Genomic DNA, 16,332 nt, shown 5'->3' on the forward strand with positions numbered 1-16,332 from the left:
ATTGAGATAGATGAAATAGCTTTTTCCTAAAGGTACGACAGAGAAGGTTTTGTGGTGAAGGTGGGATATATGAAACTCTGCAGGACAATATAAGAAATGTTGAACCATTCCTTTTCATTTTATTTTTTAGTTGACGCATTTGTACAAGACAAGGTACAAAGTAAAACCCAAGCCAAAGAAGGTGTTCCGTTTCAAGGTTGCACGGTGCATGAAGTACGACATATATGCATTGAAAATTTGATATTTTAAATCCATTAGTCGAAAGTGAAGCTGTCCCCTGAATCACATGAATAGATTTTTCTTTTATAACCATTGGTAGCAGATGTGTGATCAGCAGTAGCCTACTTAGCCAAGTCGCCCCCGTAACAGAGGTGACAGCCTTCCAGAGCTTCTGCCAACAAACACTGCATGTGACTGCTATTCCTTCTCCCTCCTCCACAGACTCTCACCATCCCTTTCTACCTCATTTCTTCCTCCTCCTCCCTTTCTGTCTTGAGTCTGTGCTACTTTGAGGAACTAAACAGCAGGAGAGAAAGACATAGTGATGGAAAGCGAAAAATGATTACTTTTACATTTTGCAACTTACTCTGCGCCTGTATTTCATTGTGTTCCCCGGAGTAGACGAGTCAAAGGGCACGGCTGGAGAGTCTGATGGTGTGTCATGACTCAGTGTGATCCGGAGGAAAGGCTGTAGCTCTGCTTACGTTAAAACACAACCACAATGTCGGTTCAATATGACCTGAACGCTGAGATCATCCGGAGATGTATGTATATGTGTGTGTGTGTGTGTGTGTGTGTGTGTGTGTGTGTGTGTGTGTGTGTGTGTGTGTGTGTGTGTGTGTGTGTGTGTGTGTGTGTGTGTGTGTGTGTGTGTGCCCTCCTTTCTCTTTAATCAGAGAGCGAGTGGAGCAGAACAGAGTGGAGGGTTGAATCCGGGGCCTTTCTGTCGTTCTGGCTGACTTTAGGCTGGCACTGCTGCCGTCTAAATAACCAGCTCCGGATGTCTCTTTGCCTCTACGCAGAGGTTGGATTACTGCGAGTATCTTTTCATCTCACTGTAATCTTCTCCTCTCACATTACCACCCGAGGACCACCTGAATGCAGACATATGGAGCTGGATTAAAACCACACAGTGTAATGAGTTCTGAGTATAAAGTGACTCTTTGCCATGCTCCTCATCACACACAGGATCTCATGAGGAGGGGAGAGGGAGAGTTTCCATCTGAATGCAATGATTAACTCAGTCTCCCTGATTTTTTTCTTTCTTTTGTGTTCCTCCTTTATTCATTCATTTATTCTCTCTTTTTGGTTCTTTACTATTTCATTAATTTCCTTTGGTCTTATCCTCTTTTTTTTATCATCCATCCATACTGCACTCTTTTCTTCTGGAGCTTTCTTTGTCTTTTTTCTGTTTTTGTCTTTCAGTGCAACACAACAATGAAGGTAAAAACCCATTCATTCAGTCCTTCACATACTGACACTGGATCAGTGTGCATTAAACAAATCCATTCATATGAAAGGATTTAAATAGTAAACTACTGCAAAAGTTTAACTGTTGCTGTTCTAGTAATAATAATCTCATTATAATCTCATAATAAATAGACATTCAGTTATATCAAAAACATACACCTACGTATAAATAGGTACGATTTATATCTACGATTATGTTTTTGTTTCGTAAGTCTGCCTTCGTCTCATCTCACATCTTCACTGTCATCTTCACAGGTTTTTCTCAGAGTGGTTTCTCTTTTGTATGTTTCATTAAGTGCCAAGAGAGTCTATGCTCTACTTCTGCTGTGAGAAAAACGATGCATGTGTGAATGCATGTTGCAATGTCAGAATCTTAAATGCTGTGAGACATGATTCAGACATATTTAGGTTTGTAATTGCTTTGTAATTGTTGTGTCAGCGCTCTCCTGTGCCTGACAAAGCCCTCTGCACCCAGACCTAAAACAATAGCTGGTGTATGTGCTTTATGTGGGTATGTGCTGACATCTGCTGGTCATATGTGGGATTACTGCATTGGAGAGGAATAAAATCGACATCCTACAAAAGGTACCAAGAGACTAACTTATTGACTCTGACACATGCAACATTATGAAACCCTGGCTGCACCTCCTTTAACAGACTTGTTAAAAACATACCTGTATATTCTGTGCATTATCCATATGTCCTATGTACAATAATGTGAATTCAACGTTCAGTCTGTCTACTTATTATATTTTTGCTTATTTCTGTTTATTCATTTATTATGTCTTGATTTTTTTTGATAATGCGTCCTGTTAGTGAAGCCTCTAACCCCTTTGAGACTGTATAACTGCATATGTCCCTGCTGTGGAACTAATAAAGAAGTATCTTGACTTATATGTGTAATTTCATAATTGCACTATTTAGGCTTTACATTGTAATTGATTGAAATGTGTGCTTGTCTAATTCCTGTCTACCTCTGTAGAAAGACTTCTTTAAAGATGTTGAAGACTGGTCGTTACTTTAATGTTACTGGACTGAACCTGAAACTGAAGTAGCTCTGTACCAGTGTTTTGTGTTTTAGAGTTACTGCAAACTATTTAGAGTTACAAAGAAAGAAGGCTTGCCTATTTGATGTGTCTTTACGTATCGGTATTTCAATTTGAAGTCCTCTTTGACATGATTTTGTTCATGAATTTTTGTTGACTGTATAATTGAATTTTTTGACGTTTCATTGACGGTACTATGTAAAGCTTTCAAACGTTGCAACAATGTTCATTCTGTGAGAAAAACAAATGCTGGATGATTAGGTTCCACATAAAATGCTTCTGGATCGTGTTTTCCCATGAATTGCAGGGAAATAATTATAAATAAGATAAGTTTGTAGTACATACAAATATTGAAAACAGTGTCATCTATAGTAGTGTCTTCACTACTATAGGAATTATATTTAATTGTGTACCCGCCACTTTTCTTTCTTGTTCTTTTGCTGTAACAATGTACATTTCCCCGTTGTGGGACTAATAAAGTATTTCTGATTCTGATTCTAAAGTGAAACCTGAAGGGGACATGTGCAATACCTGATAGCGGCCTTGAGTGGGCGACATGACTACCGAATGTCCCTAAATTAACATTCGCAATTGACCATATCTGTTAGCATTTCTTTATATCAGATTCATTTTATCATCTCACATGCACAATTATGCATAATCATACTGTTTGATGCAGCAACAATATCATTTTAATAAGTGATTAATCAAGTCTTCTCAATTTTCATACCAGTAAGAAATATTACACTGATTCTTGAGAATTTGGATAAAACAGGTTTTAAATTAAAAAAAAAAAAAAATGTATCGTATGTGTTTATAGAACAAGGTCTCAGCAATCGAGCAATATTTCTGGGCAACCTTCTGATTTTGTCATTTTTTCATAACTTATGTGTTTTTCCTGTCATTGCTTAGTATCATGCAACTTTCATCATTAGCATTAAATATACAAAATAATAATTGTGGACATAAAAAAATCACATTTTTGATTTCAATTAGACCTTTACTTCAATACATCAAATGCATTGGAGGAACATATTGTAGTCATTTAAAACAAAGAAAGTTCCATCTGACGGTGGTGACTGAGACCTGACGGTGGTGACACAGGCCTGACGGTGGTGACTGAGACCTGACGGTGGTGACAGTGGCCTAATTACAACAAACTATTTGTTAAGTACATGTTATCCTTCTGTAAATATTAACAATGGCGAACGGCAAGATAAAAACTACAGTACAACTGCAATGTTTTAAGCATAAATAAGACCTGACGGTGTTGACGTCTGACGGTGGTGACAAAAACACACTTTTTGACATGTGATGCACGAGTTGTTTACAGGAGCCATCTTGTTTTCTCTCTGTTGCTAGCTGCCTCTAGCCTTTACTTAAAATGCATACATTTATGTCATAATATAAAATAATTATTTCTATACAAAAGAGACAGTGTTGACACATCATGGTTGTGACAGTAGCAACATCAATAAATATGTAAGAATTCTTGAACAAATATCAAACTTACAGGAGCCTGAACGCTCTTGTAGCATTTAGCAGATGTGGAGGGTGGACAGCGAGTCCTCAGGAGAACAGGTCATCGTGTGGTCGCCTGATTTTATTGCTTTTTTATAAATATTTGACGGTGTTGACAAAAACCTTGGACACATTTTGAGCAACCATAAAATAAGTGAATATATTTGAACATTCATTGCTTTTAGTTTTAAAGAAATATTGGACTCTACTCTTTCATTTGGTATATATATATATATATATATATATATACCAAATGAAAGAGTAGATATATATATATATATATATATATATATATATATATATATATATATATATATATATATATATATATATATATACCAAATGAAAGAGTAGATATATATATATATATATATATATATATATATATATATATATATACCAAATGAAAGAGTAGATATATATATATATATATATATATATATATATATATATATATATATACCAAATGAAAGAGTAGATATATATATATATATATATATATATATATATATATATATATATATATATATATATACCAAATGAAAGAGTAGAGTCTAATTAGTCCATTATACATTTTAAATGAGTTGTTCACAATTTTCTATCGAATTGAAATGACAATCTCTTGTCTGGGGACAACTGATTTTCTGGGTATTGGGCTATCATATAATCATATGATTTATAAAATTAAAGACAAAAAATGTTACATTTGTGCAAATGACCCTCAGATGATCAACCCTGATTATATTAAATGAGAAAATGTTATTGCACTTTCCTTAGTGGGACATGTTTTCGCCGAAGTCTCAAGAATCAGTGATTAATAAACAGATGAAACACAAACTATGGAAAGTGTAATCATGGTGCTTTGAGTTTAATCCTGAGAAGGTTGTTAAAATGATTAGCTCCACATCAGAAACTGTCCGAATCATTTGATCTTGTCATATAGTAATTGTCAACAGTTGGACTTTTAAAGATTAAATAACTGAACACTAGATGCCAGTTTCACTCACGATATGAGGTATATTCGTACTTGAGAGACAAAGATTAACTCTGAAACCTTTACTTGAACCAAAACACGGATATCACAGAACTAGAACTACTACATAAAACCACAAAGGAAACATCTTAGCTTCAGTGACACTAGCATCTGGAAGTGTACTTAGCGGGTTTCTTACTGGTCAACACATTCCTCTAGTGAGTAAACAAGCAATAGTTGCAGCTACTGTGGGGCATTACAGACTGCAGCTGTTGTACACAGGCGGCTTCAGGGGCCAAAGGAATGGTGTAAAGCAGTACAGCAGTCAGGGAATGATGTGTACTTTTGGGGGTTTTTGACCTGCATGGCATTTATCCATCATGTTCCAGTGACAATTAGTAGTAGCGGTTGCATTTTGAAGCTCTCTGCTGACTTGCCGCCTATTGGACCTGTCAGAAGCTATGGGCTCTTACAAGGTTTTCCAGAAGTAGGTTTTAAGTATGTAAACTATTATGGATGTATTAGTCTTAAAAGCTGCATCAAAAAGATAAACCACTGCGGTGTATTATAGACCTGACCTGTCTGAATATAGTTGAGCTTGTGATAATAGATAATACATAGTGAGCTGTTAACTTCGCATGACATGAATGAGAGAACAACAAAGATATTAGTCGGGGAGTATTACATGTTTTTGCTCCTTGTGAATGAAAAATTAGGACACTTGGGGAAATGAGGTGTAGGTTCACATATTCTACAGATTTTAGATTCATTTTCTTGCCTTGTTTGAGTAATAATAAGTTCTACTGCACTCGCTGTAATTAAGGAAGAGGAACTCTTCAAACCTGTAACATTTCATTAACAAGGAAAATGTTTTTACCAACACACAGAGAGAGAGAGAGAGAGAGAGAGAGAGAGAGAGAGAGAGAGAGAGAGAGAGAGAGAGAGAGAGAGAGAGAGAGAGAGAACCCACACAACATCAGACTTGGTTTGGTTGTAATACTGAAATCTAAACCAAAGTAACGAGGAAAGAAGATTTATGTGGAGATTAATGCTATTCATAATTCCAATTTACACCATTTTGCATTATAATCAAATCAACAACCTGTCCTTTTAATTACAGGCTTTGAAAACTGTGTTTTTTTGAAAATTGTTGAATTTTTGTGTTTAGAAATGCGTCCTCTGGCGCACTGGAGGACCAGTGTGCGTCGTGTGGCATTCAAGCACTATTGGAAATCTTAGACCTAATAGTAAAGTGTCATAAATGACAAAAGTAATTATAGGCAATGGCAATGGCGGTTCTAAGGGAGGTTGTTGTCGTTTTTAATGATTTTACAACAACAGTTTTAATATGTTTGTTCTGTACAGTGGGCAAATCCTATTTCATTTGCCTTTGATGTGTTTTTTTCAAACATGATTGCCCGATAGTTACCTGTGATGTTATTCTGTACATTTTAGGGGGGAACTTTAGTAATACATAAAGCCATTTTAAACTAATGTGAAAGTGTTACGGTTTAAAGTGTACCAGTTTTAAGTGAAAGCCTGCACATGATCCATTGAAATAATGGATAACGGCTAATTAATAATAATAATAATAATAATAATAATAATAATAATAATAATAATAATAATAATAATAATAATAATAATAATAATAAGCTTTATTTGTATAGCACCTTTCATACAAAAATTGCAGCACAAAGTGCTTCACAGGAAAAACATAAAAATTAGTACAAGATTAGACATAATAAGAGCATTTACAGTACAATAATCACAGTGTTGATGTAAATGAGTGTGAAGTAGCATTACAATTTGTATAAAATAGCAGAATTAAAATATTATAAAATCACCATTAAAAGGCTAAAGTAAAGAGATAAATAGCGGAATTACAATAGTCTTTACAGAATAAAAGCATTTAGTAAAATATATTAAATAAATAATAATATAATAATATATAATATAATATAATATAATATATTAATTAAATATATAAATATATTAAAAGGCTAATAGTAAAGAGATAAAATAGCAGCTTTAATAAATGCATTTACATGTGTTTAAAGTAGCATAAAGTGGCAGCATTAAAGATTGTATCAAATATCACCATTAAAAGGCTAAAGTAAAGAGATATAAAATATCACCATTAAAAGGCTAAAGTAAAGAGATATGTTTTTAGCTTACTTTTGAAGATACTGAGCGAGCTTGCCTCCCTAATGTCTGCAGGTAAAGTGCTCCATAGCTTTGGTGCATAATTGCAAAAGACTGCATCCCCGATTGTCTTTTGGATGTTTCTGGTAATATTTAATAAACCAGTAGTGGATGATCGTAATGTTCTTGGGGGCACATAGTTTATTAGAGAGTTGGCAGTGTAACTTGGTGCGGTTCCATTTAGAGCTTTGTATACAAGAAGGAGGACCTTAAAGTCAATTCTAAAAGTTACTGGAAGCCAGTGTAGAGCGGCTAACACTGGACTGATGTGGTCTGATGACCTCGCTGCAGAGTTTTGTATGAGCTGAAGTTGGGATGCCGGTAAAGAGTGCATTGCAGTAATCGAGTCGGCTTGAGATAAAAGCATGGATTAGTTTTTTAATAAAGCAGATTTACTGTATAATGTGTAATATGCAGGTGAAGGTAACATTATCAGCTCCTCTATCACCTGCAGAGTCCTCTGAACAGGCTGCAGACTAAAACACATACATTTAAAGTGTAAACACATTTTAAAGCATACCTGTCAAGATACCTGGCTTGTATTTATGTTGTCTCTGTTTCGTCAGAAATGTAGTAATTGACAAGTTGAAATCGATGCGAAATCTCGACAACCAGATTTTGTAATCGCAGTGTTTGACATTTTTAGTTGTTGTTTTTTAGAGGAAGTCGAAGTTTCTTATTTCTCTCTCTGGTTCTCTGAGTAAAAGGATGCCAACTGGCACCCTTGAGACATGGGTTCGGACCCCGCCTTTGACCCCTGTGGATTAAGTGGGCTTGAACCACCTAGCTGGGGAAGCTTAAATCTTGGTTAATATTCATTCATAGTAGACTTGCCTTGATAAAAGGTAATGCATTTCATCAAAAGATGCTGGGTGAAAAACGGCTGATTTGCAAAGAGTTGCATAATGTATCTTCTCTAATACTGTAGTCAACAAAGTGTGTTGGGAGAGGAAGAGAGTTTGGCTATTGATAAAAACTATTGTATTTTGTTGCGATAATTTAAGCTATCTCAATATAATAATATTATACATTTCGGCATATATATGTAATCAAAAGTGTTGTATTTAGTCTTCATCATGCATCGTATTTTTTAAGCGCATTAATGGTAGTTTTAAATCAACTCTTACATGCGGTAATAAGGCTACTACGAGGTCCTGCCTGAGGAAGCGGGGGATTACGAGCAGTAAGTGAAGGCCTCATAGGATCTCATTTTTTAGGAGGGCTGATGTCATTTCAAAACTTAACTCGCACTCCCAAGTCAACGCGGCGAGTAGCTCACCTCCTATTCTCCAGTAAAGTCCTCTCTTACGTCTGGCGGATCGCATTAGAAGAAAACTCCAGGAGGTGAAATAAATTAAAGGAGAAACAAACTTCTCTAAGAGACAAAGCGGGAGGATTTTAAAGCAGAAACCCCGGGACCAGAGCCCCTCTTTCTGCGGGCAAAGGCGGCTGAACTTTTTTTTTTTTTTTTTTTTTTAAACTGCAACCACAAAAAATGAATCGGAGTTTTAATAAGTCGCAACCTCTGCGGAATGCGGATTGTAACGCCGTGGAAGTGAAAAGCAAGGTGAGTGTCTGAGAGTTTATCTTTTGTAGCCTCTAAATGTGGATTTGGGGAGAAAAAGAAGAGTTCACATGGTCGTCTCGTAACGGAGCTGGAGTTGGTCGGACAAACTGAGTGCAACTAACTCATATTTTCTCCTTTTCAGTGGCAAAGATCTTCTGTAGTTCAGGGAGCAGGAGCTGGACGCACCAGTTTCTGGATGTTTCTGTAATTTGCACTGATTATTGTCTTCTTACTTCCGACCATGCAGATTGTGCTGATTTGGCTCTTTCCCTCTCTGTCACGTCGCTGATGGGAAAAACTGGTTTTGATGGTGTTTTTTTTTCCCTCAACAACCTCGCATGTACTGTTTGTTACAATGCAGAGGTGTTATCTGTTAAATCGGATGTTTTTGCTTTCACTGCGGGTTTTTTGCGCTACATAGTTTCAGCCTACTCATTGTTTTGAGTAGTTTGGGAGAGGCTGACAGTGTAATAGTTGCATAAATTAAGTTAACCAGCAAGTAATTGACCACAGCTATCTAATAATCTCAGGCTTATGTAATGGAGACCACCAATTTATACACGATGTGAGCAGACATTACATTAATTATCATATTAACATTAGAACTACATTAGTCCTTGGATATCTATTTGATAAGAGTGTGTGTGCAATCTAAACACTTTTTAATAGTTGGGTACACAATTGACAACTTCTTATAGAGCATGTGGGAAATCCTGACCACGAAGTAAACAAATGGTGAAATATTTATAGTTTTTCCTAAGCCTCTTAAGGACTTCTTGTAACTAACTTTTTTGTAATTCTTCTTTAAATTCCATTAAAGTGACGACAATCTACGGTGGCATTCATACCTAATGTGTTTACACATGAGAATGTCACCACATGTTTAACGGATGATCTCCTGAGTTGACATGCCAGATTGAGAAGTGACTCATTCAGTCCAGAGTTCTTTTCACTTTTTACTTTTGGCTGCCCAGTTTCAGTGGTGTGATGGGGTAGTGACCCGGGTAATGCTGTGAGAGGAATAAGAGATACACTGATGGTGGATGAGAAGGAAGGAAAGGCACTTCTAGTCCAGGTTTGCTCGTATAACCTCATCAAGGAGCTGTGTTTTTGTTTTGAGATAGGGTGGGTTTTCTTGTTTGTTCCACAGAGACAGGAGTGGTCACTTTGAGACTTTGTTTGTTTGTAGGTGGGACTGAAGTTGCACGGCTAGAATGGGCAGGTTTCACAGCGTCATCGCAGCTGACTCACTATCACACAACATCACATGTTTCCCTTTTTTATATCAGATATAGCTCTTCACTTTTATTGTGTTATTTTGTTCTACTTCCTCTGGTTTTGTTATGAGCAAATCAAAGAACATTTAATTGTGTATCACCTGACTAAACCATAATGACAGTTCAGAGCCTTTGAATACCGTTGAGTCTCCTTTTTTGTGTAAAAGCAACCAAACACACTGCGTCTAATTCTTCAGCATGTGATGTGTTGAGAGCGGTTGATCTCAAGCTGTAACCAGAGAGCCACTTGAAATGTTCAGAATTAATCCGTCTTCTATGCACAGTTTAGAAAATGTGCTTGCTGATGGAAAACTAGCGGACATTTTCAGTTTCCATTGCAAATTCTAACCGCAATCCATCTTACTAACATTTCTTATACAGAATGATCTATCCTTCTATCAGGTGCTTATTGAAGCCAGCTTCACGTAGGAACTAGTTATCTAGAAGTGCTAAGTCACAGGGAGTGGGACTTACTGTAGATTTCTTGAAAAGAAAGCAATCTACAGAAACCTTGACTTTATAGATGTCCTGTGACCTGGGTGACTGAGAATCTTCAGACTTCAGGACTAACTGGTATTGCAAGGCTAAGATCTGATCTAACTGACTTCACTGTTGTTAAAACAACAACAACAACAACAACAACAACAACAACAACAACAACAACAACAAAGAACACTTCTGACTCTTTCTTTCTTTTCTAGTAAAGTACAAACGTGTATTGCAAATTGCAATCATGTTTTCTTTCTCTGTGAAAAACGTCTGTCGTTCTTCTTCTCTGTGTTTATTGGTGGTCGGAAATTAAAGCAATTTGGCTGTGTAATATGCAGCGATCATTTATCGGCTATAATTTCATTATCGGAATAATACATGATACAAATGTTCCTTTTATCATGTATCGAACATCCCTAGAAAAAACGTTTCCGTCTTAAAGAAAACTTTACTAAGCAATAGTTCAATTTAAGCATTCACTAAATTACCAAGGAGGGATACTGGTGTGTTTTGTTGTCTGTATAGTTGAGCGTGGTGCTTGTGATGTGCAGGTTCTCGCTGGTTAGTGTTTGGTTTTCTCATGAGAAACTGTTCCAATGATAAGCTTATCAGGGATAACACTGGAGGTGTCTGGCTGCCTGTCGTGGAGCCTCGGCTAGGGGCTGGTTTCACTCACTTAGAGCTCTTATCAGAGACGTGGAGAATTGCGAAGGGGTGTTGGGGGTTGGGTGGGATTTCCCCCTCTTCTCTTACTTTTAATTGATCCTGATTTTCAAGTACTTTTTTTTTTTTTTTTTTTTTCAAAACGATCATCAGGCCTGATTCCACAATACATTGGAGATGATGTTGTATTTATGTATTCATCCTCTAATGCCCAGAACCTGTAGATTATTTATCAGGAGAGTTGTTTCCTACTTACAGAGTATTGCGTAAAGAGCGAAAGACAGAAGTCAGTTATGTTCCATTTTCTGCAGTGTGTCTAGAGTTTAACGTCTTCAGGCGTGTTTCAACCTGTTGTCATCACTTCGTCCTCATAGGCCAGAAAGACGGGTGATGTCAGGTTTGTAGTGATGTATTCTTAGGTTCAGGGTTAGTGTCGAGGCCCTGTGATTAATCATCCCGTGTTCAGACTTGTTCATTCCAGAGGGCCAAGTTCTGCTTGTGGAAACAGATTGTTCAGACTAATCAGGATGCCGAGGGAACATTCAGATTCATGACGGAGCCTACTGATATGCAGGAGTGTAATTATTGTTAAGTCAAGTGTAACCTGTTGAAGTCTTAAAGCGTCCATTACAGTTCGGTCACGTGCAGGTTTCACTTTCCTAAATGTTAAGTATATACACCTACTGACAAACCGGTTTGTCATCTTCTAATGTAAGTTGAGTTTTATAAGCTAGAATCCAAAGGTATGCTTTCATAATGCAGGTTCACAGGTGTGACCTTTTAGAGCTGCAAAGATAAATCGATTTTAGTTTCAACTTTTAAACGAATCGCCAACTTGATCGTCGATAAATCGGTTGGAGTTGGTCCAAATTCTCTGATTTCAGCTTCTTAAATGTGAATATTGTCTGACTTTTTTTTACTCCTCAATGACGGTAAACTGAATCTTTTGAGTTGTGGACAAAACAAGACATTTCAGGGTGTCATCATGGGCTTTGGGAAACACTGCTAGACATCCTTCACCGCTTTCTGACATGTTACAGACTAAACAATCGAGAAAATAATCGACAGATTAATTGACAATGAAAGAAATTGGTAGTTGCAGCCCTAATGTTGTTGCTTTCAGTGAATCTGGCAGCAAACCACACACCCTCCTGGCATCCCCTTAGTCACCTAACACGCCTCCTCTTAAATTCATATGTCATCTTCTAATTACAGAGCTGGTTAATGTATCCCCCGCGCTGCTTCTTCTCCTCCCAGTCAGTATACAGCTACTCTCTTCTGCTTCTCCGTCAGCAATTTTCGCCCTCCCTCCTGCTGCTCTGTGATCATCATCTGCGCTCTTCTCCTCAGCTGTCAGCTTCCCTCCGCTGTGAGCTGATGATTACAGTTGCAAACAGCACCTTTAGTCTACAAATTACCACTGTGATTCAGACACCAGTGCTACTGCAGTTGTGTGTTGTTGCGGTTTATGGAGCTTTTATGCCTCCGTTTTTATCTCTGCTCTTCAAGTCCATTCTTGTCTGTGAGTCACATGATGACCCCACGGTGACCCTCAGCCGCGCTCTCATTGGTGGTTCGGTGACCTAGCCGGGAAAGCTGTTTCACAATTGTTCAAGTCTGCGAACTTGTGGGAGGCGTGGCTGCCAGCCAGTGTTATTCATGTATACTGAGACCGCTTACTCATCTACCTGTATTGTTCTATTGTGCAGCAACCCTCTTCCCTTCCCTGCTGTTTTCTTGGTCAAAGTTAGACGTGATGCGCAATTTAACATTTGTTTTTGTAATCATGTGATCTCTTGGCGTGCAGTGTAACACAAAGCTGCAGGGTTTCCACCAGGAAATTGTTACGCTGACTTGTTTAGCCACCCAGATCCTGATTCATCAATCATGTGATTGATGACCAAAACAACAGTCTCACTCTGTAAAGGAGTAGTTCCCATTTTAAGAAATGCACCTATTCACTTACTTGGAAATGGTTAGATGAAATGATTTAATATGAAGATTGATATGAAGCTAGCAGACAGTTAGCATAAAGACTGGCAACGGCTAGCCTGGCTCTATTCAAATGTAACAATAAATTAAAATGTAACCAATAAAACTATCTTAAATTAACTATCACCTTCTTAAAGGAATAGTTTTTATATTTGAGGAAATACGCTTATTCACTTTGTTAATCTGTCCGTTCAATATAAGGCTCAGCTAGCAGCCGCCTTGCTGAGCTTAGCTTAAAGATTGGAAACGTGGAAATGGCTAGCTTGGATTGGATTTTGTACGCATTAAACAAACAAGGTATTGAAAGTGACGGGGGGGTGACGTTGCTGCCTGGGCTGGATGAGGTCGTGCGTGCTATTTAGTTCTCTCCTTTCCTCTGCTCTGACTGTGTGTGTGTGTGTGTGTGTGTGTGTGTGTGTGTGTGTCAGGTGCGAAGCCCCGCCCTTCGCAAAACAGAGCGAAGGAGAGAATGTGAATGTGTAAAGTAAACGTTACACACTGAAACGTGCACATAAATTTGATCAATAACATAAGAATAGAATAGAAAAACAAAACAAACAAAATACACCTTGAATTTCCATGCCCCTCCAAGATCCATGGTAGGGGAAACACTGGATATGGATCTTCTCATCTAACTCTCTACAAATATAAGCAAATAAAGTATTCCTGTAAATATATAGAATTTGCTGTGAAAAATGCCGCTGCGCTATTTCCCCTGAAGGTTATTGTTTCCAAGGGTTGTGACAAGGTGCTGATCACTGGAAGTAAATTTAATAGTAGAAAAGAAAAAGTGTTGCACTCTCTGGCTCCATATTCATTTCTTTTATTAAGGTGACGTTTCGGCCCGTAGGCCATCTTCAAGATCAATAACGTTGTTAGGCCGAATCGTCACCTTTTTAATAAAGGAAATACATATGGAGCCAGAGTGTGCAAAAAATGTTTCCCTACTTCCACCTCTGCTATAAAACAGTGATTTTAAAAGCCTTTCTTATACAGAGGCACTAATTTTGAATTATTTTATGGTGCTGTTGAATAATGGTGATTTGTACATTAGGTCATGACCGCAACTGTGACGGAGCTCTGCGCACTTCCACTTCCACTCTGTCAGTTTTATGTGCCAGTCAGATGGTTTAGATAAGGGCATAAGGTCGGACATCCCGGTTTCCTCTTCCTGTTTGGTGACTGTCCTTTTTGTAATGTCCTCTCTCCTTTTGATCTTCTCTTCAGTATGGGGCAGAATTTCGCCGCTTCTCGGTGGACCGGATCAAGCCCGGCAAGTTTGAGGAGTTTTACAAGCTCATTCTGCACATTCACCGCATCGCCAATATGGAGGTTATGATTGGCTATGCTGACATCCACGGTGATTTGCTGCCAATCAACAACGATGACAACTTCTGCAAGGCGGTGTCAACGGCTCATCCACTGCTCAGGATCTTCATACAGAGACAAGGTATGTTTTCTCAAAAGTCCTTTTTGTCTCTTTTCTATTTTAATTACACATCAGTGTCAAGCTTACTGAGTCTAAAAATGCTCAGTCTTTTTCTCCAACATTAGAATCATAAACATTGTTTCTTAATAACCGGTTGTTACTTTAAATAAACATTGCATAGATATTAGTTTTCAAATATCCTGCCACTGGTAAATCTATAAAACAATCCTCTATTGCAATAAGTGCATCTTGGGCTGCAATTATTATGCTGACTCGAATCAAATTTCCCCACAGTATATTTTTTCATCCAATTATGCCTCTCTTCCCGCTTTGGGAACTCGAGGCCTTTTTGTTTAGTGTGTGTGTGTGTGTGTGTGTGTGTGTGTGTGTGTGTGTGTGTGTGTGTGTGTGTGTGTGTGTGTGTGTGTGTGTGTGTGTGTGTGTGTGTGTGTGTGTGTGTGTGTGTGTGTGTGTGTGTGTGTGTGTGTGTGTGTGTGTGTGTGTGTGTGTGTGTTTCCTGCCCTCTTATTGGCTGGATCTGTCTCAGTCTGTATCTGTCTGCCTGGCTAAGTCCTGTGTCTTATCCAGAGGAAGGGCTTGCAGGCAGATGAACACCCACACACATGCACGCACACACAGACACACAGGCCGGTGCCTTTGCAGCCCCATAGAAATCAGGTCATTGAGCAAAGCCTGTATCCCGGCATACCAGACATTACTGAGAGACAAAAGATCTGCATGAAAAGAGAGACTCCTTACTGAGCTCCCTCCGTTTGTGTGTCTGTGTATGCGAGCATGTGAGTGTGTATTTGTTCAAAGACAACACCACGGTACCCTGAATGGGAACCATTCCTAGTCTCTCTCTCTCCATCTCTCTCTCATTGATCCCAAGTCTGGAGTGGGCCTTGACTGCCAGCCAGCCAGCCAGCGAGCATACCAATGAATCTATCACTATTCACATCTATTCGTACCCTCAATGCTTCCTGGAATGTCTCTCGCTTGGTCGTGTAATGAACATGTACACTCCAGGGTGTTGTCTTAATTGTCTTCCAGTGATTCAAAAACAAAAGCTAGAAGCTGCACTGTGAATTATCTTGCTGTAGATTTCCAACAAGAAATGGGGTTTAGATCTTGAAGAGTCCCCACCAGACTCCTCAATTGATTCACTGTCTTGAGAGCTCTTATGGCTGCAGCGGAATTAACTCATTGTACACTGGAGATGTCGAATGTAAAAAAAGATTGAATGAATGATTTTCCCTTAGGACAGAATGGCCTAAAATAAAGTAGCCACACCTATTGAACATATGGCATTGTCTGTGTGAAATAGAAACTATGCTATTTCCCCCTGATTGTTGAATGTTTTATTATTAAAAAGAAGTTATTTTTGTTTATGACATTCGCAGAGGTTTAGAGATTATTTAATGTGAGCTTGATGACTCTTTTTCATCTATAAAACACTGCCGGACATCTTTGAGCTTGTAATGTTTGCAAACTGTAAATGTAGGCTTCATTTATGATATTGTCATGTTAAATAATGTCATATTTCATTCCTGAGACCCATAGATTGTGTCATGGTGGTTCATGGTGCCCCTGGCTTTTGCTGTGAGAAGTCACCCAGATACATCTTATACATCCAGCTGTGTACCAGGCAATCTTTATCTTTTGTCACATCCCTTTTCTGTCCCAGTATCCCTTTCTGC

At 38.1% G+C, this 16,332-nt stretch overlaps 1 protein-coding gene across 1 annotated transcript in view; it reads left to right on the forward strand.

Moving 5' to 3' along the window:
* The first annotated feature begins 8,406 nt into the window (after positions 1-8,406).
* Positions 8,407-16,332, forward strand: part of pard6gb (par-6 family cell polarity regulator gamma b) — a 31,091-nt gene continuing 23,165 nt past the window's right edge. The window contains exons 1-2 of the mRNA XM_029443993.1: positions 8,407-8,782; positions 14,431-14,653. Of these exons, the coding sequence (XP_029299853.1) occupies positions 8,711-8,782; positions 14,431-14,653 (295 nt within the window). The 5' untranslated portion in view covers positions 8,407-8,710. The remainder of the gene's footprint in view (positions 8,783-14,430; positions 14,654-16,332) is intronic.

This window comes from Cottoperca gobio, chromosome 11 (assembly GCF_900634415.1).
Source record: "Cottoperca gobio chromosome 11, fCotGob3.1, whole genome shotgun sequence".
Lineage (NCBI taxonomy): Eukaryota > Metazoa > Chordata > Actinopteri > Perciformes > Bovichtidae > Cottoperca > Cottoperca gobio.